Source organism: Salmo salar, chromosome ssa13, assembly GCF_905237065.1.
Source record: "Salmo salar chromosome ssa13, Ssal_v3.1, whole genome shotgun sequence".
In the NCBI taxonomy this organism is placed as follows: domain Eukaryota; kingdom Metazoa; phylum Chordata; class Actinopteri; order Salmoniformes; family Salmonidae; genus Salmo; species Salmo salar.
Genome location: NC_059454.1, coordinates 48213697 through 48237798, shown reverse-complemented (window position 1 = coordinate 48237798; position 24102 = coordinate 48213697). Strand labels below are relative to the sequence as shown.

The 24102-nt window shown below is 40.3% G+C and overlaps 1 protein-coding gene across 1 annotated transcript in view; it reads right to left on the bottom strand.

Annotated features, from left to right (window-relative positions):
• LOC106567356 (protein kinase C zeta type) overlaps positions 1–24102 on the bottom strand; it is a 135997-nt gene that overhangs the window by 110921 nt on the left and 974 nt on the right. Inside the window, exons 2-4 of the mRNA XM_014136502.2 lie at positions 1389–1510; positions 1161–1250; positions 726–776 (exon numbers count right to left, since the gene is read on the bottom strand). Coding sequence (XP_013991977.1) covers positions 726–776; positions 1161–1250; positions 1389–1510 — 263 coding nt within the window. The remainder of the gene's footprint in view (positions 1–725; positions 777–1160; positions 1251–1388; positions 1511–24102) is intronic.

Below are 24102 nucleotides of genomic sequence, written 5' to 3'. Positions count from 1 at the left end.
AATTCTATACATTTTGCTATGTCTAATGTGTATTCATTTGTTATTTGGGTGACAAAACAATTACAACAATATCAATGGGCTAAAAAAACGAAAGAAAAAAAACAGCTGACATGGGCTAGTTGATCTGGAAGTTTCTGACAAATTGTAAATATCTCTCTAAGGTATGTAATGACTAACATGGAAAGAGGTACTGATGATGCACTACCCAATTTCAAAATTGCATCTTGTGCATTCTACGATTACAACTTCCAAGAGTAAGTTTAAAGCCAGACGCCGACCCCTCGCTCGCACCACAGTTTGGGAATCACTGTTCTAGGTGGTCTAATTTTCTGTGACAGCCAGACAAGCGGTATTGTTAAACACCTTGTATCCAGGCTGCCTTGGTTTCCCCCTCGAGGTCAGGATGAGGAATCTGAACTGCCAGTTAGTGGCATGAACACTGAACACCACGAAGGTAGAGGAGCATGCCATGTTACTGTACCAAAGAGTGAAGGAAAGGTGGTTAACTAACTATAAATAACTGAATTGTTTCATTTCACAGTCAACTATTAAATTAATTTACAATCAGTTAGCTAGTGCTAATACTCTTGTTTGTTTGCTAGCTAGCTACAGAAAGCTGCTTCACGCTTCTAAAAATAACGAGAATTTACGGATTGTTAACATGTTATCACCTCCGGGGAAACCAGGTGTAATACATGTGTATAATATGTAGCACTAGTACTCACGGTCTTCTCCTGGACATGGCATACCTGGCTTCACTGGGATATTGGGGAAGACTGCAAGAGAATGATGAACGACAACTATGAATATCCAGAGACATGCCCAATCTAAACCTCTGAGCATACTGACTAATGGTTACTCAAATTAATGTGTATGTATCCTAAACCACTGAATTAAAAGTAAATTATCTGCATTGAGATAATAGTAAAATTATTGCAGAGGAAAAGCTGACAAAAGAACAGAGAGGAGGAGGTGAAAAGAGAACAGAGAGGAGGAGGTGAAAAGGGAACAGAGGAGGAGGTGAAAAGAGAACAGAGAGGAGGAGTTGAAAAGAGAACAGAGAAGAGGAGGTGAAAAGAGAACAGAGAGGAGTAGGTGAAAAGAGAAGTAGAGGTAAAGCGACAGAGGAATGAGTGCAGACAGACAGAGCCCTAACTGACCGTGCAGCAGGAGTCCTGACTTCCTGTTGCGGCTGTAGATCCGGAAGGCCTCCTGCAGTTCCATCTGAGAAGAGATGGTACATGGGTCTCCTATGGGACACAAACACAGATTATTCACTTATTTCATACACATGTAGTCAAGATCAGCAGGTCATAGCTAGCGTAGCATCTTGTCTACTCTAGCGACAACTGAATTTTTCCCCACCCACCGGTGCGAGACCAACATACCCTCATCGTCGATCCACTTGAGAGTGATTGGCTGCTGCTGGGCCAGGCTGCACATCACCCTCACCTCCTCACATAGTCCCATGTAGGTTACTGTGGCAGCCAGGTCCGTGATTAGCATGTCCCTGCACACACAGGATAAATAATATCATATTATTCAAATCACACTCACTCTTTCACATTGCTTCACACCAGGGTTTGGGCAAAAGGAATTACACCCATTGTATTCAGTCAATGTCGAGATGGCTTAAATAATGGAAGTCTGGATGCCCAAGCCAGCCATGTATTCAATACACCCACTTCAGTCACTGTATTTTCTTTAGACCTCTCTGGAGGAACTTCTTCAGCAGTGGTTAATGGTCTGAATAGATGTGTGGACAAAATGTTTTGTAAATAGGGAATTACAACAGCTACGGACATTCAATCATCAAACACTCCCTGACTGCCATTTGAATGTGATAAACAGATCTCAAGGAATATAAGGATGTGAAATGACCTGTGGCGAATGTGACGGCCTGTGCAGTGACATGTTCTGCCCCACCGGAGGAGGGCGCCACACACTCAAACAAGCTGCAACACAATGTGTGGACACTCAAGTCAACCAACAGTCACTCTGATTCAGATATCGCTCTAGTCTTTTATCATTACTTCATGTTCAATATCAACTCATCCCTGTAAAGTACTCTCATTTGCTTGGATCAATGACACTGGCACAGGCCTATGGTTCTCTGCTATGGATAGCAGGTGCTATGGTGTAGCTAATGCAACTACTATGTATGTATGGGCTATACTGACTAGTTCTACAATATGCATGTATGGTTCTCTATACAGAGACCAGTTTGAGTCCAATGACAGACAGTGGCTCCTACAAGCCAGAAGCAAGAGACAGAAGGCTACTCTTCTGCCACCTCACAGCTGCATTCTACAATACACCAGCTATCCAGCTGCTCCAGCTGTGCATTGTTAGTATGAAGACAAACATGGAGGCAAACTTTGGCAATTAAGTAATTCTTATTCCTTAACCAAGAAAACCCCTGTCACACTTGATATGCGGGAGAATTCAGTCCCTGCTGAACAAGTGTATTTGTGGCCATCAGACTGTTAAACAGCCATTACTAATTCAGAGAGAGTGCTGTCTACATACAGACTTAACTGGTAGCTTCATTAAATAGTACCCGCAAAACACCAGTCTCAAAGTCAGTGAACAGGCGACTCCGGGATGCTGGCCTTCTAGGCAGAGTTGCAAAGAAAAAGCCATATCTCAGACTGGCCAATAAAAAGAAAAGATTAAGATGGGCAAAAGAACACAGACACTGGACAAAGGAACTCTGCCTAGAAGGCCAGCATCCCGAAGTTGCCTCTTCACTGTTGACGTTGAGACTGGTGTTTTGTGGGTACTATTTAATGAAGCTGCCAGTTGAGGACTTGTGAGGTATCTGTTTCTAATGTACTTGTCCTCTTGCTCAGTTGTGCACTGGGGCCTCCCACTTTCTATTCTGGTTAGAACCAGTTTGCACTGTTCTGTGAAGGGAATAGTACACAGCATTGTACAATATTTTCAGTTTCTTGGCAATTTATCACGTTATAGCCTTCCTTTCTCAGAACAAGAATAGACTGATGAGTTTCAGAAGAACGTTCTTTGTTTCTGGCCATTTTGAGCCTGTAATCGAACCCACAAATGCTGATGCTCCAGATACTCAACTAGTCTAAAGAAGGTCAGTTTTATTTGTTCTTTAATCAGAACAACAGTTTTGAGCTGTGCTAACATAATTGCAAAAGGCTTTTCTAATTAGCAGTTAGCCTTTTAAAATGATAAACTTGGATTAGCTAACACAACGTACCATTGGAACACAGGAGTGATGGTTGCTGATAATGGGGCTCTGTTGCGCCTATGTAGATATTCAATTATTATTATTTTTTTTTAAATCTGCCGTTTCCAGCTACAATAGTAATTTACAACAGTAGTGTCTACACTGTATTTCTGATCAATTTGATGTTATTTTAATGGACTTTTTTGTTGTTGCTTTTCTTCAAAACAAGGACATTTCTAAGTGACCCCAAACTTTTGAACAGTAGTGTATATACTGTATTTTATACCATCTATTGCATCTTGTCTATGCCGCTCTGTCATTGCTCATCCATATATATATATATATATATATATTCTTATTCCATTCCTTACTTAGATGTGTGTGTATTAGGTAGTTGTTGTGGAATTGTTAGATTACATGTTAGATATTGCTGCACTGTCGGAACTAGAAGCACAAGCATTTCGCTACACTCGCAATAACATCTGCTAACCATGTGTACAGTACATGACCAATAAAATGTTATTTTATTTGACATAAAGCACTGACTGCTAATCTGCCAGCAAGGAGCTTTGTCTATGAAACAGCCTCCAAAGCAGCATCCTGACATCAGCCTCTGAGGCTCCTATTGAAACTGATCAGCCTTCGAGGAATAGAGCTCACCCACTTAATTTAAATATTATCCATAGAAATGGTAAGTGTCCATACAATAATACACATATCACTTATGCAAGCTAACAACCAGCATATAACAAGCTGCTAGCTAACAAGACTAGCCAATTTAAAGTGCCTTCAGAAAGTATCCCCTTGACTTCCTCCTCATTTTGTTGTGTTACAGCCTGAATTTAAAATTGATTAAATTGAGCTGTATTGTCATTGGACTGCACACGATACACCATAACGTCAAAGTGGTGTCACGAGCGTTGTGTTGAATGGACCAAACTGCAGACGGAATGTGGATACTCATCTTTTTAATATATACGAGCAAAGCATCCACAGGGAAAACAATAAACAAACTAACGACAGGAACAGAGAAGCATGCTCAACAAAAGCAGTGCTATCAAACAACTACCCACAAGTGACAAACAAAACACACACCTATTTATAGGACTCCCAATCAGAGGCAACTAGAAACACCTGCCTCCAATTGAGAGTTCAGCACCCAACCTACACATAGAAAACTACCCTAGAACATACACATAGAAATACAAACATAGACCAGTGACCAAAAAACCCCGTAATACATAAATAAACTAACCTCTGCCACGTCCTGACCAAACAACAATAACAAATATCCTCTATACTGGTCAGGACGTGACAAGTGGAATTAGGTTTATACATTTTTTTGCAAATTAATAAAAAGATGAAAAGCTGAAATGTCTTGAGTCAATAAGTGTTCAACCACTGTTATAGCAAGTGCATAAATGTCAAAATTATAGCAAGCATAGAAATGTGCTTAACAAGTCACTTAGTAAGTTGAATGGACTCCGTGTGCAATTACATTTTTTTAAACATTTTTTTACATGATTTTTGAACGACTACCTTATCTCCGTACCCCACACATACATCAGCCGAGCAGTGAATTTCAAACAAAGATTTAACCACAAAGACCAGGGAGGTTTTCGAAATAATAAAAAGCAGATATTGAATATCCCTTTGAGCATGGTGAGGTTATTAATTACACTTTGAATGGTGTATCAATACACCCAGTCACTACAAATATACAGGCTTCATTCCTAACTCAGTTGCCAGAGAGGAAGGAAACCGCTCAGGGATTTCACCATGAGGCCAATGGTGACTTTAAAACAGTTACAGAGTTTAATGGCTGTGATAGGTGAAAACTGAGGATGGATCAACAACATTGTAGTTACTCCATATTACTAACCTAATTGAAAGAGTGAAGAGAAGGAAGCCTGTAAAGAATACAAATATTCCAAAACTTGCATCCTGTTTGCAATAAGGCACTAATGTAATACTGCAAAAAAAATTGTCAAAGCAATTAACTTTTTTGTCCAAAATAGAAAGTGTTATATTTGGGGCAAATCCAATACAACACATTACTGAATACCACTCTCCATATTTTCATGCATAGTGGTGGCTGCATCATGTTATGGGTATGCTTGTAATTGTTAAGGACTGGGGAACTTTTCAGGATAAAAATAAACTGAATGTAGCTAAGCACAGACAAAATCCTAGAGGAAAACATGATTCAGTCTTTTTCCCACCAAATACTGGGAGATTAATTAATCTTTCAGCAGGAGAATAACCTAAAACAAAAAGCCAAATCTACACGAGAGTTGCTTACCAAGAAGACATTGAATGTTCCTGAGTGGCCGAGTTACAGTATTAACTTAAATCTAATTGAAAATCTATGGTAAGACCTGAAAATGGTTGTCTAGCAATGATCAACAACCAATTTGAGAGAGCTTGAAGAATAATAAATGGGCAAATGTAAAGTACTTTTACTTAAGTCATTATTTTGGATATATATATATATATATATATATATATATATATATATATATATATATATATATATATATATATATATATTTTCTTTTTTGACCACTTTTAATTCCCTACATTCCTAAAGAAAATAATGTACTTTTTACTCCATACAATTTCCCTGACACCCAAAATTACTCCTGACATTATGAATGCTTAGCAGGACAGGAAAATGGTCCAATTCACACACTTAAGAAAATCATCCCTACTGCCTCTGGTGGACTCACTAAACACACATGCTTCATTTATAAATGTCTGATTGTTGGAGTGCCATCCCTAAATAAATAAAAATAAGAAAAGGGTGCAGTCTGGTTTGCTTAATATAAGGAATTTTAAATGATTTATAAACTTAAGTATAATTTAGCTATTACATTTACTTTGATACAGAGGTATATTTAAAACCAAATACTTAGACTTTTACTCAAGTAGTATTTTACTAAGTGACTTTCACTTTTACTTGAGTCATTCTCTATTAAAAGGTATCTCTACTTTTACTGAAGTATGACAATTGGGTACTTTTTCCACTCCTGAATCCAGGTGTGGAAAGCTCTTAGAGACTTACCCAGAAAGACTGACAGCTGTAATCGCTGAAAAAGGTGCTTCTACAGAGTATTGACTCAGGGGTCGGAATAGTTATGTAAATTAGATATTTCTGTATTTCATTTTCAATACATTTGCATAATTTTATTTTTTTTGTCATTATGGGGTATTGTGTGTAGATGGGTGAGAAAATTCAGGCTGTAACACAAAATATGGAATAAGTCAAGGGGTATGAATAGTTTCTGAAGGCCCTGTAGCTGCTTTGTTGCTTGCATGCGATTGGCTGTGGTTTTGAGGGTGGCATACAGCCTGGAAGACAGGCTTAAAATGTCCCATGATGGCTTAGATGCCCCAAGAGCTCTTAGCTCAAGGTAAGGGACATTTACCTTGCTAACATTCTAATTTATAAACTGATAATGAACTCCAAACACAAATGAAAGCATGATGATCACATGAAATGTACCATCCATTAGTGTAACAATCAATAAAAACATATGCGCTGATCCACCATGAGCTCTGCTGCCTCAGCCATAATGTCAATCCATCATCAATGTGTCCACTCCTATTTATAGTTTATTTCGTGATCTCAACAAAACAACTTTTTTTCATGTCGTGATCATGAGATAATTTGTGATCTTGACATAATGAGGATTTTATTTATTTATTGATATGTCCTCTCTGCACTCCTCTAGGTTAGCCTAATTATAAGTGGATTGCAAATCCAGCTAACATTCATTGGCATGTGGTGAGCAGACCATTCATTATAATTCAGGTTTCACTTATGTTTCTCAGCTATTGATGTGGACACCAGTGATTGTTCTTTGTTTGTGACTCCAGTCAATACCAGGGCTGGGGTCCAAACACTTAAGAGACACACCCTCGCCTTATGCCCTTGAGGGAATCCCCGTCGACATTTTGGAGGGTGGTCCAAATGATTAGCCAAGCAAGGGAAGTTTGCAACGTAAGCCCCTCAGCCCTCGTTTTCAGTCGGCTTTGAGAGTGTACTATTATGTTCACTCCGGGGCCTGAAACTCCGCATAATTCAATTCGAGACAATCCGCTTAGAAAAGTCAGCGAAAACTTAAAAACAACATCAATGGAGAAGTCAACATACTTATTTGCATTTGTTTTTACTTACACATGTAAGACATTTTGCTACTACGTAAAAACTAAATATGTTTTTGTTTGGTTATCTTTTGGAAATTGTAGAAATAAATATTTCCCTTCTTCAGAAGTTCCAGCTAGGCAGGCTAACGTTAGTTGGATAATTCATTTGCTAGCTATCATACAGTAGGCGTATATTAATAATTATATATTTAATATAAGTAGACATGCACTCATAATTGACTGTAGGGCATATAAAGCAACCACAAGCTACTGGTGGCTGAAAACACAATCATCACGAGATGAACGACTGACAAATTTCCGGCCAAGGGCGGTCCATTTAAAAATCATTCCTTCCTCCCTCACCCCTTGCCCTGCAAGTGTACACTCATCAGACGTCATGATACATCATCAGAAGTGTCCACTTAATTTGAGGGCTGAGGGGATAGGGTGCGTCTTTTAAGAGTTTGGACCGTAGCCCAGGACTCAGCTCAACTGCCTCACGGTTGGTACCACACAATGTAAAGTAACTACTCAGGGGCCTTGTGGTTTGAGTGTCCGTCCTGAGATTTGAAGGTTGGGAGTTCGATCTCCGGCCGAGTCGGTGCGTCTCTGCTTGGCATTCAGCATTAAGGAGATAGACTAGCGTCCTGTTCGGTGGGTGTGTTTGTACATCAAGCTGCCTCACGCTACAGAAATATGAGATCGGCTCATAGGAGCCGTTCCGGCTCGCACAATGTAAAGGTCTTTAGCATCCACTGAGTGCCACACATACAATCCATTATCACTAATCCCGTATCTTTTAATATTGCATTTTATTATGATTTGAAATCCTGCCATTTGAAGAACCTTCACCTGTCTGTCAATGACTCTGTGGGCACCCTGTAATACAATGTGTGTGTTCATATTCAACATCAAGTGTCATTAGGCCAACCTAACTCCCCACTGTCTGAACCAGTTACTGTTGACAACACACAACCCCTATTCAGGATCATTCTAAGATCAGGTCCCCCCTGTCCATAATCTTACTCATTCTGAATTGAAAGGCAGAACTGATCCCAGATCAGCACTCCTACTCCGCTCAATAAATATGGGCAATGATCTAGTTCAGTAATTATATTTTCAGAAGATCATTTTAGGGTAGACAGTGTTCAAATCATATAGTTCGTATTTGACAGGTTGTGGTGTGGTATTTGGGGTTGTTTTGTGACTCTGACTCCTCTGGGGAGGGAGACAGGAACAGCTTGGGCCTCAGCAGCAGGCACGACTCCAGTTCCCCTCACAGGGCACATCCTCTCCCAACATGGCACTCCTCCAATACCCTCCCACACTGCACCAGCAAACACACTCTCTTGTACACACGGACACACACACACACACACACACACACTCGCTACACAGAGACACATGCAAGCACGCACGCACAAACAGTATAGTACATGCATACGCAGATGGTTAGATGTGCATGCTGACAATGGTACATATACTGTATCAATTGTGTGGAACTTTAGAATTCAAATGCTGCTTATATAAATGCTAATCAACTGTAGCCCAATATGGATTGATGGTGGGTCCTACCTTATCTTGGCTTTAATCTCAGAACCTGGAACTAAATCTTGCACACGCTAAATAAATAGTTTCACATCTGTCACGAGAGATTATTTAAGCATACAAAAATTGAAAATACAATCAAGTCAATATGTCAACAACAAACAATTCTAAATTCAACATTTGACCTTTTCAGCATTTTCACTTTGATCTATTTTTTTTGTAGCAGAAACAGCAGACACTGCCCAAGGTGATTAAAGCCCCCATGCAGTTTTCAAAAAAAAAGTGTATTTATAAATCATTACTTTGTATAATAAATCACTGTATTTATACACACAGTGCATTTGGAAAGTATTCAGACCCCTTGACTTTTTCCACATGTTCTTACGTTACAGCCTTATTCTAAAAAATAAAATAAAAATTCAATCTACACACTATACTCCATAATGACAAAGTAAAAACAGGTTTTTAGAAATTAACAAAACTATTAAAAATAAAAAAACAGAAATACCTTATTTACATAAGTATTCAGACCCTTTGCTATGAGACTCAAAATTGAGCTCAGATGCATCCTGTTTCCATTGATCATCCTTGAGATGTTTCTACAACTTGATTAGAGTCCACCTGTAGTAAATTCAATTGATTGGACATGATTTGGAAAGGCACTCACCTGTCTATATAAGGTCCCACAGTTGACAGTGCATGTCAGAGCAAAAACCAAGCCTTGAGGTTGAAGGAATTGTTCGTAGTTCTCCGAGACAGGATTGTGTCGAGGCACAGATCTGGGGAAGGGTACCAAAACATTTATGCAGCGTTGAAGATCCCCAAGAGCACAGTGGCCTCCATCATTCTCAAATGGAAGAAGTTTGGAACCACCCAGACTTTTCCTAGAGCTGGCCGCCCAGCCAAACTGAGCAATCAGGGGAGAAGGGCCTTGGTCAGGGAGGTGACCAAGAAACCGATGGTCACTCTGACACAGCTCTAGAGTTGCTCTGTGGAGATGGGAGAACCTTCCAGAAGGACAACCATCTCTGCAGCACTCCACCAATCAGGCCTTTATGCTAGAGTGGCCAGACGGAGGCCACTCCTCAGTAAAAGGTATATGACAGCCCGCTTGGAGTTTGCCAAAAGGTACCTAAAGACTGAGACCATGAGAAACAAGATTCTATGGTCTGATGAAACCAAAATGTAACTCTTTGGCCTGAATGCCAAGCGTCACGTCTGGAAGAAACCTGGCACCATCCCTACGGTGAAGCATGGTGGTGGCAGAATCATGCTGTGCGGATGTTTTTCAGTGGCAGGGACTGGGAGTCAGGATCGAGGAAAGATGAACGGCGCCAAGTACAGAGATCCTTGATGAAAACCTGCTCCAGAGAGCTCAGGACCTCAGACTGGGGTGAAGGTTCACCTAACAGTACAATGACCCAAAGCACACAGCCAAGACAACGCAGGAGTGGCTTCGGGACAAGTCTCTGAATGTCCTTGAGTGGCCCAGCCAGAGCCTGGACTTGAACCCAATCGAACATCTCTGGAGGACCTGAAAATAGCTGTGTAGTGACGCTCCCTATCCAACCTGACAGAGCTTGAGAGGATCTGCAGATAAGAATGGGACAAAATCCCCAAAATACAGGTGTGCCAAGCTTGTAGCGTCATACACAAAAAGACTCGAGGCTGTAATCGCTGCCAAAGGTGCTACAATAAAGTACTGGAGTAAAGGGTCTGAATACTTACGTAAATTAATATTTCCAGGTATTTTTTTTAATACATTTGCAAAAGTTTATAAAAAGCTGTTTTTGCTTTGTCATTATGGGGTATTATTTCAATCTCTTCATTCAGACTCAATCATAGACACTCTTACTGACAATTGTGGCTGCTTTGTATGATTGTTGTCTCTACCTTCTTGACCTTTGTGTTGTTGACTTTGCCCAATAATGTTTGTACCATGTTTTTGTGCTGCTACCATGTTGTTGTCATGTGTTGCTACCATGCTGTGTTGTCATGTGTTGCTGCCTTGTTGTGTCTTAACCAGTCTCTCTTTATGTAGTGTTGTGTCTCTCTTGTTGTGGTGTGTTTTGTCCTATATTTATATTGTATTTTTTATTTTTTTATCCCAGGCCCCCGTCCCCGCAGGAGGCCCTTTGGTAGACCGTCATTGTAAATAAGAATTTGTTCTTAACTGACTTGTCTAGTTAAATAAAAGTATTGTGTGTAGATGACGAGAAAAAAAAAACTATTTCATCCATTTTAGAAAAAGGCAATAAAAAGTCAAGGGGTCTGAATACTTTCCGAATGCTCCAAATCATATTTTTTTATAATTTCTTTCCTTGAGCCTCTGAAATGCTCAGTCCAAATGTGTGAGCATGGGGATACAAATGTGAAATATTTTCATACAGCCCTGATTGGCTGATAGACTTGTATAAAGCCCTCATCCCTTAAAAGAAAAACGTGACAAACTTCCACAGGTGTGAAGGATACTTTGTTTTGTCATCAAAACAAAAGGCATACAGCACGCAACTTAATTTATCATTGTTGAATTGTTTTCAATAGGTCATCAGAAGATGCAGGACCAGAACAGCCTTCTTGCATGGTGGACCATCCTGGCCTATACCCTGTCTATTCATTGCAGAATGCCATGATCATCTGCTGAGCAGATTATAGGCCTCTGCATCTCAGTAATACTTCACTTGCTGTGTTAGGCCTCTGAGACGCAGAGGCCCATGATATAATCTTCAGCGTCATCAAAGTCCAAATTATCATTTTGCGAAATAGACTGATGATACTGGAGATTACTCATTCTAAAAATTGAAATAAGTTAACACTCTTGAATTACATAATTTGGAATGTTTGTTGCTGAAAGTAAATAAAGGAACGAGACTGCAATGAAAGGTTGTCTTGCTTCATAAATTCTCGGCAGTTATTACATAACATCCAGATCATAAACAAGGTTATAAGGAAAGTCAAAATCATGGCATGTAAGTACCTTCTTAAGTTATTGTTTTACAACTCAAGCTCTGGAAGATATAACGCACAGTGAAAGGAACTTCTATTCTGATCCTTACAAAATAAATGTGTTTTAGTGAATGATGATACTTTAAAAAAACTCTGGAATTTTCTGTGATTCAGACACTTTCTTATCCATATGGTAAATTAAACATATCTGGACCAAAACAAAAAAACAGAAACCATTGAGTCTTAAATGTGATGAGGAAATAAATACATGAGTAATCTAATATTAATAAAACAATACATTTATTGAAAGATGAACATTAGGGAAATACATTGTCTCATTCAAAGATGAAAACAAAAGCGCAATACCTCACTATCATAACCATAAAATCATACACAACTGCCTGCCCTCACATTCACACCTGGATTGTAGACATGGAATGTATGTGTGCCATTCAGTGGGTGAATTGGCAAGACAAATTGTTTTTATGGAGTATGGTAGTAGGTATGTATATACTGAGTATAACAAACATTAGAAACACTAATGTTTTTGCCCTCAGAACAGCCTCAATTTGTCGAGGCATGGACTCCATAAGGTGTCAAAAGCATTCCAAAGGGATGCTGGCCCATGTTGACTACAATGCTTCCCACAGTTGTGTCAAGTTGGCTGGATGTCCTTTCAGTGGTGGACCATTCTTGAGAGTGAAAACCCAGCAGCGTTGCAGTTCTTCACATAAAGTGGTGTGCCTGGCACCTACTACCATACCCCGTTCAAAGGCACTTCATTTATTTGTCTTGCCCATTCACCCTCTGAATGGCACATATACACAATCCATGTCTCAATTGTCTCAAAGCTTAAGAATCCTTCTTTAACCTGTCTCCTCCCCTTCATCTACACTGATTGAAATGGATTTAACAAGTGACATCAATAACCAGGAATGCACAATCCCTCCATCAGTGCTCAGACTGTCCGCAATAGGCTGAGAGAAGCAGGACTGAGGGCTTGTAGGCCTGTTGTAAGGCAGGTCCTCACCAGACATCACCGGCAACAACCTCGCCTCTGGGCACAAACCCACCGTCGCTGGACCAAACAGGACTGGCAAAAAGTGCTCTTCATTGACGAGTCACAGTTGTCTCACCAGGGGTGATGGTTGGATTCACGTTTATCGTCGAAGGAATGAGCGTTACACCGAGGCCTGTACTCTGGAGCGGGATCGATTTGGAGGTGGAGGGTCCTTCATGGACTGGGGCGGTGTGTCACAGCATCAGACTGAGCTTGTTGTCATTGCAGGCAATCTCAACGCTGTGCGTTACAGGGAAGACATCCTCCTCCCTCATGTGGTACCCTTCCTGCAGGCTCATCCTGACATGACCCTCCAGCATGACAATGCCGCCAGCCATACTGTTCGTGCTGTGTGTGATTTCCTGCAAGACAGGACTGTCAGTGTTCTGCCGTGGCAGGGAAGAGCCCGGATCTCAATCCCATTGAGCACGTCAGGGACCTGTTGGATTGGAGGGTGAGGGCTAGGGCCATTGCCCCCAGAAATGTCCGGGAATTTGCAGGTGCCTTGGTGGAAGAGTGGGGTAACATCTCACAGCAAGAACTGGCAAATCTAGTGCAGTCCATGAGGAGATGCACTGCAGTACTTAATGCAGCTGGTGGCCACACCAGATACTGACTGTTATTTTTAATTTTGACCCCCCGTTGTTCCATTATTCCATTTATGTTAGTCACATGTCTGTGGAACTTGTTCAGTTTATGTCTCAGTTGTTGAATCTTATGTTCATACAAATATTTACACATGTTAAGTTTGCAGAAAATAAAACGCAGTTGACAGTGAGAGGATGATAATTTTTTTGCTGAGTTTAGATAACTAGTACCTACTAAGCCAATCACAAGCCAGTTTGTTTTGGCTCAAATACCTAATGGCAAGTACACTTCAATTTGTCAATTTCAGCATGTTATTTGGTACAGTCAAAGAAAACAAATCAAGTAGCCTACCTTGGTTCGTTTTGGGTAACTGACTGACTGCAGTTTGAACAGCAGACAGTTTGGCTCCCCCTTTTGTTTGTGAGCTATCAGTACCTTTGGTTAGCTAGCTAGCTAACCCATTCATAGACGTTAACTACCTATTGACGACAGTATCTTCTGGCAGGGGGAGTTTTGTATAGAGCCCCAGCACTCATTTTGAATGTTAAAACGCATCCTTACAGTAAGGTTATGAAAACAACTTTCATATCAGCGAGAAATAATAAATCAAATAAAAACTTAAACTTAAACTTAAATTATTAAACACCTTTATAGGGCTATTAGGGTTCCCACACAGCCATATGTCCATGTTACTGCGCTTGTTTACGGAAAACAGACGAAGACAGAGGCATACCTGCGCTAATTAGCTATCTGTGTCTCCAAACACCTGTGTGTAAATGGAAGACGGACACTACAAACGTGTTGTCACTAAAACAATACTGTCGGCTGCAACTGTGATAAAACAGTAAGTGTACATTTTTGACATTGTTTTTATGTGACATAAAAGTAGAGGACTTTGTTTCTAGAACCATAGCGTAATTGAGAATCGGTTCACGTTTGCACATTTGGATGGAGTATTTGGTTGTTTTAGCTGCCAGCCTCTGAACAGAACATGTAAGGTCCTTGGACTATAAGGTGTAACTTTAGGCTCCTTTAGTTCATTATTGAGCTAGCTGGCTAAGTTAGGTAACGTAAACTCACCCCATTCCATACAAATGTGCGCAACCGCGACATTCAAACAAGGCTACAAAGAAAACTAAAGGGACTGTAGCGACTGTGTTGACTTCAAAATCTGGGGTGTGAACTACGTTTCTATTCAAGCGTTGATCGACATGGTAATGGCTCTATAGTATTGGAGAAAAGTAGAAAAAAAAAAAACTGACCCTCCGTTACATCGTGATGTGTCATGCCATAACGTACAGCACGCATAAAGCAACTATTTCTGTCTTACAATCTCTCTCCACCAGGTGTAGCACTTCTCTCATCGTTTAAAAACAAGAAACGGACAGTGACGGGGGTAAGGGGGGATACCTAGTAATTTTTTGCGTCATCACTGCATGCGATCATGACTTTCAAAGTCGCTGTTTACTTCTGAAGATCACTTTGGCACCGCCCTAAAAACCCGATTCAAATTCTACACAAACCTTCAAATAGGTATGTAATGACACATTATATAAACTCTTTATAGTGTTTTATTTATATTTTAGAGGCGATAAGGTGATATGTTGGACAGATCGAGTGAAAAAAAAGCAGTTTTCCCACACATCTCCTCTCCTTCTCACTATCACGCATTAGTTTCGCTTCCCCACCCGCCATTTTTAAAAAGACCCGAAGGAGCTCATTGTCTTCTTGAATTATGCAGAAACAGGCAGCATGGAGGTCATGTCATTCATTTTGTTGGAAAGGGGAGAAATTGTGCTTTACAATGGTATTGACATTACAGTTGATCTGGAAGTATTCCGTTTTTGGGGCGCTAAAATAAGGTCAATTGTACGGACCAAGGCGATGTACATAAGTGAGTGAGTTTACGTTAGCTAACATTATGAGGCAACACTACAGTGGCCTGAATACAATGACATTGCTAAAGTAGGCAAATAATTAGTAGGAAAAAAATCATTAGGTTATAAAATTTACTTTGCTAGCTAATGGCAACATTGCCATCTATCTAAAGTACGTCTAAAATAGCTCATGTTAACTAGCTAGCTAAAATCTGGTCCTCCTGTCCCCTCTATCTTAGCTAGCTAGCTACATTTTTACTGCAAATACATTTTCTGGCGACATCACAATGACAAAAGGTTTTCCTGCTAATTACTCACCTCCTTTAATGTCATGTTTCAAAATTAAATTGAAATAATTGCATTGAGTAGTAGAACGTTCATTCAGACATCGGCCCTGAAGAGAACTTTCAAACGAATATTGTGCAAAGCGTGAAACCCATGACTAGCATGCCCTTTACTTTTGATAATAGAAAAATAACTATCTAGACACTTACTTCATGAATGGTTGCTGCTACAGGTTTCAAACTCCATGAGGCACAACCTTGATGGAGCTGCTGTGAAATCCATGTAAGTACCTGCTGACTAAAGTTAGTATGCATGCATCGCGTACACACGTTTGCTTATGACCGAAGGCACTTGTACAAGACGGAAGAAGTACATGCACACAATGCATGCATACCAACTGAAGTCAGCAAGTGTTTACATGGTTTTGCGCATGAGCCTGGTGATAGAAATTTTAACTTTAGTACCGGCGCTCTGAAAAGTTGGGTAAACAATACTTTCCTGTGGTTATTCAGTCTCATATTTCGACCATCTGAAGGACCAACACCACGGACAACCAGTCCAGTAGAGTAAGTTCAAATGTAATTTTATTCAACATTGTAGCTTGTAAGGAACATTAAGATTTTGCAGTCATTAGTTGCAGGCTGTATATACCAATGAATTGAGTATTACAGCCTGATTAATCAGACTAGGACCACACATGTCTGACGTAAATACAGTTGAAAAGAAAATACATCAAAAGAAATCAGCCAAGGCCTCAGAAAAACAATTGTAGACCTCCACAAGCCTGGTTCATCCTTGGGAGCAATTTCCAAAGGCCCAAAGGTACCACGTTCATCTGTACAAACAATACAAACCGTACAAACAACAACGCAAGTATAAACACCATGGGACCACGCAGCCGTCATACCGCTCAGGAAGGCGACGCATTCTGTCTCCTAGAGATGAACGTACTTTGGTGCGAAAAGTGAAAATCAATCCCAGAACAACAGCAAAGGGCCTTGTGAAGATGCTGGAGGAAACAGGTACAAAAGTATCTATATCCAGAGTAAAACGAGTCCTATATCGACATAGCCTGAAAGGCCGCACAGCAAGGAAGAAGCCAGTGCTCCAAAACCGCCATAAGAAAGCCAGACTACAGTTTGCAACTGCACATGGGGACAAAGATTTTACTTTTGGAGACATGTCCTCTGGTCTGATGAAACAAAAATAGAACTGTTTGGCCATAATGACCATCGTTAAGTTTGGAGGAAAAAGGGGGAAGCTTGCAAGCCAAAGAACACCATCACAACCGTGAAGCACGGGGGTGCAGCATCATGTTGTGGGGTTGCTTTGCTTCAGGAAGGACTGGTGCACTTCACAAAATAGATGGCATCCTGAGGTAGGAAAATTATGTGGATATATTGAAGCAACATCAAGACATCAGTCAGGAAGTTAATGCTTGGTTGCAAATGGGTCTTCCAAACGGACAATGACCCCAAGCATACTTCCAAAGTTGTGGCAAAATGGCTTAAGGACAACAAAGTCAAGAAATTAGAGTGGCCATCACAAAACCCTGACCTCAATCCTATAGAAAATTTGTGGGCGGAACTGAAAAAGTGTGTGCGAGCAAGGAGGCCTACAAACCTGACTCAGTTACACCAGCTCTGTCAGGAGGAATGGGACAAAATTCACCCAACTTATTAGGGGAAGTTTAACCCAAGTTAAACAATTTAAAGGCGATGCTACCAAATACTAATTGAGTGTATGTAAACTTCTGGCCGACTGGGAATGTGATTAAATAAATCAGAGCTGAAATAAATCATCTCTCTACTTTTATTCTGACATTTCACATTCTTAAAATAAACTGGTGATCCTAACTGACTTAAGATAGGGATTTTTTTTTTACTAGGATTAAAGGTCAGGAACTGTGAAAAACTGAGTTTAAATGTATTTGGCTAATGTGTATGTAAACTTCCGACTTCAACTGTGGCTCCCAACAAACTCTGGCTGAGTCCACTGTTTCATTCTGCCTTGTTGAAATGTCAATTTTGTTTGAACACAAGGGCAACAACCCTTTAGCTACTGTTAGTTCCAGCTTATCATCCATGAGCTTCAGATTTGTGGCCAAAATAATTGTACAAGTATGTTTTAGGCCGGGTGTGGCAGCGTCGCTAATAGCATTAACATGTGCAGGTGAGAAGCAGGTCTCTAACACACTTCTGCACAGTTTGCCGAAAATTCACTCAAGGGCGTTCTACACAGGAGTTGCCTATTTATAAGAACATAGGCCTAGTAGTTATCAAGATGACTCTGCCTCATTTCTCCATCAAAAGGCAGTTCTGTGAACTGTTCTCCCTGACACTAATCAATTTAGCTGAGTTTCTCAAGGGCATTACACCCTCATATTCCTACCTAATGTTCTGCTTAAAACAATTCACCAGCAGCTCGAGACTAATTATTGAAAGGTGTATCCTCACTGGAGAAATTCCATTCGATCCATCCCATCAATATCATGTCTCAGGCATGTAATTAATAAACTAGCAATTTATCAGAGAGTACACAAAGCTATTCAGATCCTAATACCATGTAAGAACTGGACGGATACAGTTCTGGGTACTTCATGATATTTAACCATTAATGGTTTGATTCATCAAAGTAATGGCTTTAATGGAATGTCCTTTGCCCCATGTAAACCCTTCCCTGGGGACCGTTCTTCAACGCAACTTCATATGGGCACTGATTTAATTGAACATGTATAGTGTGCAGGATAATTAGCTGAGAATCAAACGCTTAAAAAAGTCAGAGCATGAACCTATGCATGAAGAGATTCCCAAACGCCTGGCAATGAGCAGGGTGTAAAATTATTCACGATGACAAATCAAAGCCTAGACCCCGTCTCAGACAGCTCAGGAGCTCCACTACACACCAGAGTCCACTGAGTTAAAGGCATATTTCACCTGAAATGAAAGTTTGCCAGACTTTTCCCATACCTTAAATGTGGTCTAAGTCAAGCTGAACCCATATACCACACCATCTGTGGTTGTAGTTCCCATATGCATTAGGAGACCTTTACAATCTCCAAACTGGAATGAAAGCTAGCCAATATGTAAATAGATTACATGGTCCCCTTCTTGCCTACTCATTTTGACTTCAGTGTGAACTATCCCTTTAAGGAGAACTAATATGGCTACTCATAACAGGTTGCTAGGCAACTGAAAGGATTAGGCTGTCTGCGAGCCGACACTCAGCCCACCGGGGCCATACAATATTACCTCCCCCACCCCTTTTAAATACATTAAGAATTGGGAATTACCAATGCATCCGGAGAGCTCAGAAAGAGGGTTGACTCAATTCTGGGTATTCAAATACTACCTCAGTCAACTCCCCCACATTAGCACAGACTGCATCATATCCATTGCATAACTAGGAACTGTCGAGCTGTAATCTTCACAATTTGAACAGTACTTCCTACCTGTGCATGCATGCATGCACACTTCCTTATTGAAGTTCATTTGGGTTTGTAAAGTTGATGTGATACAAAAAGTAAACATGAAATACAATGAGCAAAAGAAAGGAAGGGCTATGCAAAACATAGCATTCAGTCCGAGAAATAAGTTATTCTCGTCAATATTCAGTCTGTGCACTGTTTCGACCTTTTCAACACACCGCAGGTCTGGTTAATAAGCTAATTGGGTAATGTTATGTTACTATATAAAACCAGCCCGCTTGCCTAGACCATACAGGGACACTGCCATCTTCCCTGCGTCTCTTCTTGAAACAATGATTTGTTTAGAGCATGGAGGGACCTCCAGAGCCTCCACAAATCAAGGAGGCTGACATTTTGAATATTCAAAAACAGCTTATCAAAGGTCAGAGTATATCCTGAGCTTGGCTTGACTCCCATCCACTGTAGTGACTGATCAGGATTCTGTAATTTATGGTTGGCAAGACATTGAGGGAACGTCCTTATCACAAGGTAGCAACCCGTCAATAACACTCAAGTCACATCAATTCAAATTGGGAAGGGATTGTTCCATTTGATTTCGATCACTTTTTGACCGCAACCCTTTTGATTTGAACAAAACTTTCCATACATATTTTCCCATGGTAGAAGTGGTCAGAAAGTGCCTTTTTGGACCTGAATGCCAAAACATTCAAGAGATATAGCTGCTCAAAGTTGATCAATTTTGCATAACACACCATACATCCTCTGGACGGTTCCGACTTAGAATATGTGGACAACTACAAATGCCTAGGTGTCTGGTTAGACTGTAAACTCTCCTTCCAGACTCACATTAAGCATCTCCAATCCAAAATTAAACCTAGAATCGGCTTCCTATTTCGCAACAAAGCATCCTTCACTCATGCTGCCAAACATACCCTCGTAAAACTGACTATCCTACCGATCCTTGACTTCGGCGATGTCATTTACAAAATAGCCTCCAACACTACTCAGTAAATTGGATGCAGTCTATCACAGTGCCATCCGTTTTGTCACCAAAGCTACCCATCACAGGGCCATCCGTTTTGTCACCAATACTACCCATCACTACGACCTGTATGCTCTAGTTGGCTAGCCCTCGCTTCATATTCGTCGCCAAACCCACTGGCTCCAGGTCATCTATAAGTCTTTGCTAGGTAAAGCCCCACCTTATCTCAGCTCACTGGTCACCATAGCAGCACCCACCCGTAGCGCTCGCTCCAGCAGGTATATTTCACGGGTCACCCCCAAAGCCAATTCCTCCTTTGGCCGCCTTTCCTTCCAGTTCTCTGATGCCAATGACTGGAACAAACTGCAAAAAAATCACTGAAGCCTCATCTCTCCCTCACTAGCTTTAAGCACCAGCTGTCAGAGCAGGTCACAGATCACTGCACCTGTACATAGCCCATCTGTAAATAGCCCATCCAACTACCGCATCCCCATAATGTTATGTATTTTGCTCCTTTGCACCCCAGTATCTCTACTTGCACACTCATCTTCTGCACATCTATCACTCCAGTGTTTAATTGCTATATTGTAATTATTTTGCCACTATGGCCTATTTATTGCCTTACCTCCCTTATCTTACCTCATATGCACACACTGTATATAGACTTTTTCTACTGTATGTTTGTTTATTCCATGTGTAACTCTGTGTTGTTGTTTGTGTCGCACTGCTTTGCTTTATCTTGGCCAGGTCGCAATTGTAAATGAGAACTTGTTCTCAACTAGCCTACATGGTTAAATAAAGGTAAAATAAAAAAAATCCATGTCATCACTGGAAATGATAAACAGTTGAATTTGATATAATTTAAAATCTTAAACTGGTGGTGCTGATACCATTACCATATAACTGTGTAACTGACGTTTATGGATGAAGTCCATCATGAAAATATAAAAACCGTCATAGCCGTTAAAGTATAAATATATTATTTTATTTTTCTAAATAACAACTGACTGAAGACAGGATGGCTGGGCATTCGTGCGGTTGGATTAGTTTCTGCCGTAGCATGGACTCTTAACAACATGAAACTTTGTTGCTCCTTGCAACACACCCCACAACGCCTAGTTAAATAAAAATGCAGCAGCACACAGATAGGACTAGCACAGGCTTGGAAACTCTAACCCTGGCAATTTGACTGGTAAACTCATGGGTACACTCGTAATGGCTGCCTGGTATTGTGATGCAATCATTTCCATGGCAATGTACACTGAGTGTACAAAACATTAAGGACACCTGCTCTTTACATGACAGACTGACCAGGTGAATCCAGGTGAACGCTATGATCCCTCATTGATGTCACTTGTTAAATCCTCTTCATATCAGTGTAGATGAAGGGGAGGGACAGGTTAAATAAGGATTTTTAAGCCTTGAGATACTTGAGACATGGATTGTGTATGTGTCATTCAGAGGGTGAATGGACAAGACAAAATATTTAAGTGCCTTTGAATGGAGTATGGTAGTAGCTGCTAGGCAAATAATTGTTATTAAAAAAAAAGTTAAATTATAAAATAGTTTGACAACCCCAGTTTATATTTTCCAGTGATTAAGACACGGATGTCTCATGGTATGATGGGGTATGCAAAATGTGTCAACTTTGAGCACCCATCTCTGAATATTTTGGCATTCAGCTCCAAAATGTCACTTTCTGACCACCTCTACCAAGTGCAAATATGTATGGAAGGTGAAATCAAATGGAACAACCCGAAGGCAAATCAGAAATAACCTCTACACTGTAAATTTGTATCGGAGCTGTCCAAAAAAAATATGACTAGCATTATAAGTTGAGTATTTGACCCGGAGAAAATAAAAGGGCATAATGAATTTGTTTCAACAACCAAAAACTTGTGAAGATCTCCAGAATGATCTCCAGAATGCAAAAGAAAATGTGAGAATATGGGCCTGTAGTCACATAGCATCTAATAAGTGTGCTGGTCTAGGATCAATGAATCAGCTCTTATTCATTATGATTTTAAAGGCAAAACTGATACTAGATCAGCACTCCTATTCTGAGACACTTTGTGAATACAGAACACTGATGTTTGGCCATATGATATTGAATCATATTCTTACATGAAATATTGACAAGTAGCTACAGTGGCATCCTCATTCACCATTATTAGCACTGTATCCCTCAATCTCGTAACCCACCATGCCTTTCATCTACCTACAAAATAACCTTATTTCTGTAGTTAAACCTACTTTTGCATCAAGCAAACTACTATGCACTTTCTTTATCTCCCTTTGACTGTTATCCAAACAGCCAGGCCCAGATTTGTTTGGCTGCCCTTCTCAGCAACACTTGACACACAGGCCTACATGTCTGTTAAATAATAGCTTCAGCCACCTACAATAAACCCTTCAGCACTGATATCACTGCACTTTTGCAAACCTGGAAAGTGCCAATGATTCTTCAGTGATTCAAGGAATCAACATTTGAACGTGAATTATGCAATGTAGCTGAATACACATTGTAACTTTCTGAATGTGTTTAGTGATGATTAGGCCTGAGGTGAATAAGAAAGGTGCTATCAAACATGGCATAGCCATGACATTCTGATATGACCATCATGTCAAGAGGTCAAAGAGGGTTGTTTATGGACAACTTTTTACCTGATGCATTTGCACACATACCCTTGTCACTGTCCCATATATCTCCTTTCCCATTGACATTTCTGATAAACATTTGATGGGACCAAGTGCTAAGGCTTTATGAAGCCATTATAAACCCAGTTTAAACCTAAATAGATGCTCCAGAAATCATTGCAAATGTCATATAAATGCTATATAAAGTGTGACAAGGTTATGCTACTTTTGACAAAGCATCGGATATAAGGACCTTTTATGCCACCCTTTATAAGTTGTAATTCGTTTTAAGTGTGACCATCCCACCTGCACCCATCCCAAAAGTGCCTTTGAGCTACCTAAATGCCCCAAGGCTATAATGACAATTTTAGACTTATTTCATTCACAACATTGTTTTTCCATCTGTGACAGTCAGTGTATAGCAGTTTTGAACATGTAGCATAGGCTATCAGTGTTTGGGAGGCTACTCTGAAAATATAGTTTACCAAGCTAAACAATTACTTCACACTGGAAGAAGTTGAGCTACACTAAAGCTACACTAAAGTGACCCTTAATAAAAAATATTCTACTTAACTAAAGTTTGTAGTTCACTACATCCAAACTACTTTGTGATAAATGATATGTAAATCAGAAATGTCAGACTAGGCTGCAAATTGGGTAATTTAGCATATTAAAACAACTGTTTCAAGTGTCTCAGTTGAGGCAGGTCTGTTGTCAAAAAAGAAAGGAAGCTAGCTACAATATGCAACTCTTTGAGCGACCCAACCAAATTGACTTAGAAATGTGAGTTATAGATCTTTCATTCTCATCGAAAGCAAGTCTAAGAGAAGCGCCAGAGGTGTTCCATTTCTATGCTTCCCATTCTTGTGTCTTTTACTTCTGGTTTTGTAAACCAGCTTCAAAACAGCTGAAAATACAATATTTGTGTTTATGAAAATATATTTACAGCGGTTTAGATGGTACAATAATTATCTACACATTAACTGCTTGTTTTGTCACGAACTGAATTTAGGTAAACTATTCGAATTTTAGAAACCAGGTCTTTAATGGGGATGGTTCGGGGAATTATTTAAACTAGGCGAGTTAAGAACAAATTCTTATTTACAATGTGGACCTACCCTGGCCAAACCCTAACCCGCGCGACTCTGGGCCAATTGTGTGCCGCCCTATGGGACTCCCAATCACGGCCGGTTGTGATACAGCCTGGAATCGAACCAGGGTCTGTAGTGACGCCTCTAGCACTGAGACACAGTGCCTTAGACCGTTGCGCCACTCGGGAGGCCACCTCAGAGATTTAACGAGGATCCTACGGAGTTATAATGATGAATTTAGCCTAACCCAGGTCTCTTGATTTTGTATTGAAGACTAAACCACCTGTGGAATGTTTAAAGTTTGAACTCCCCATTC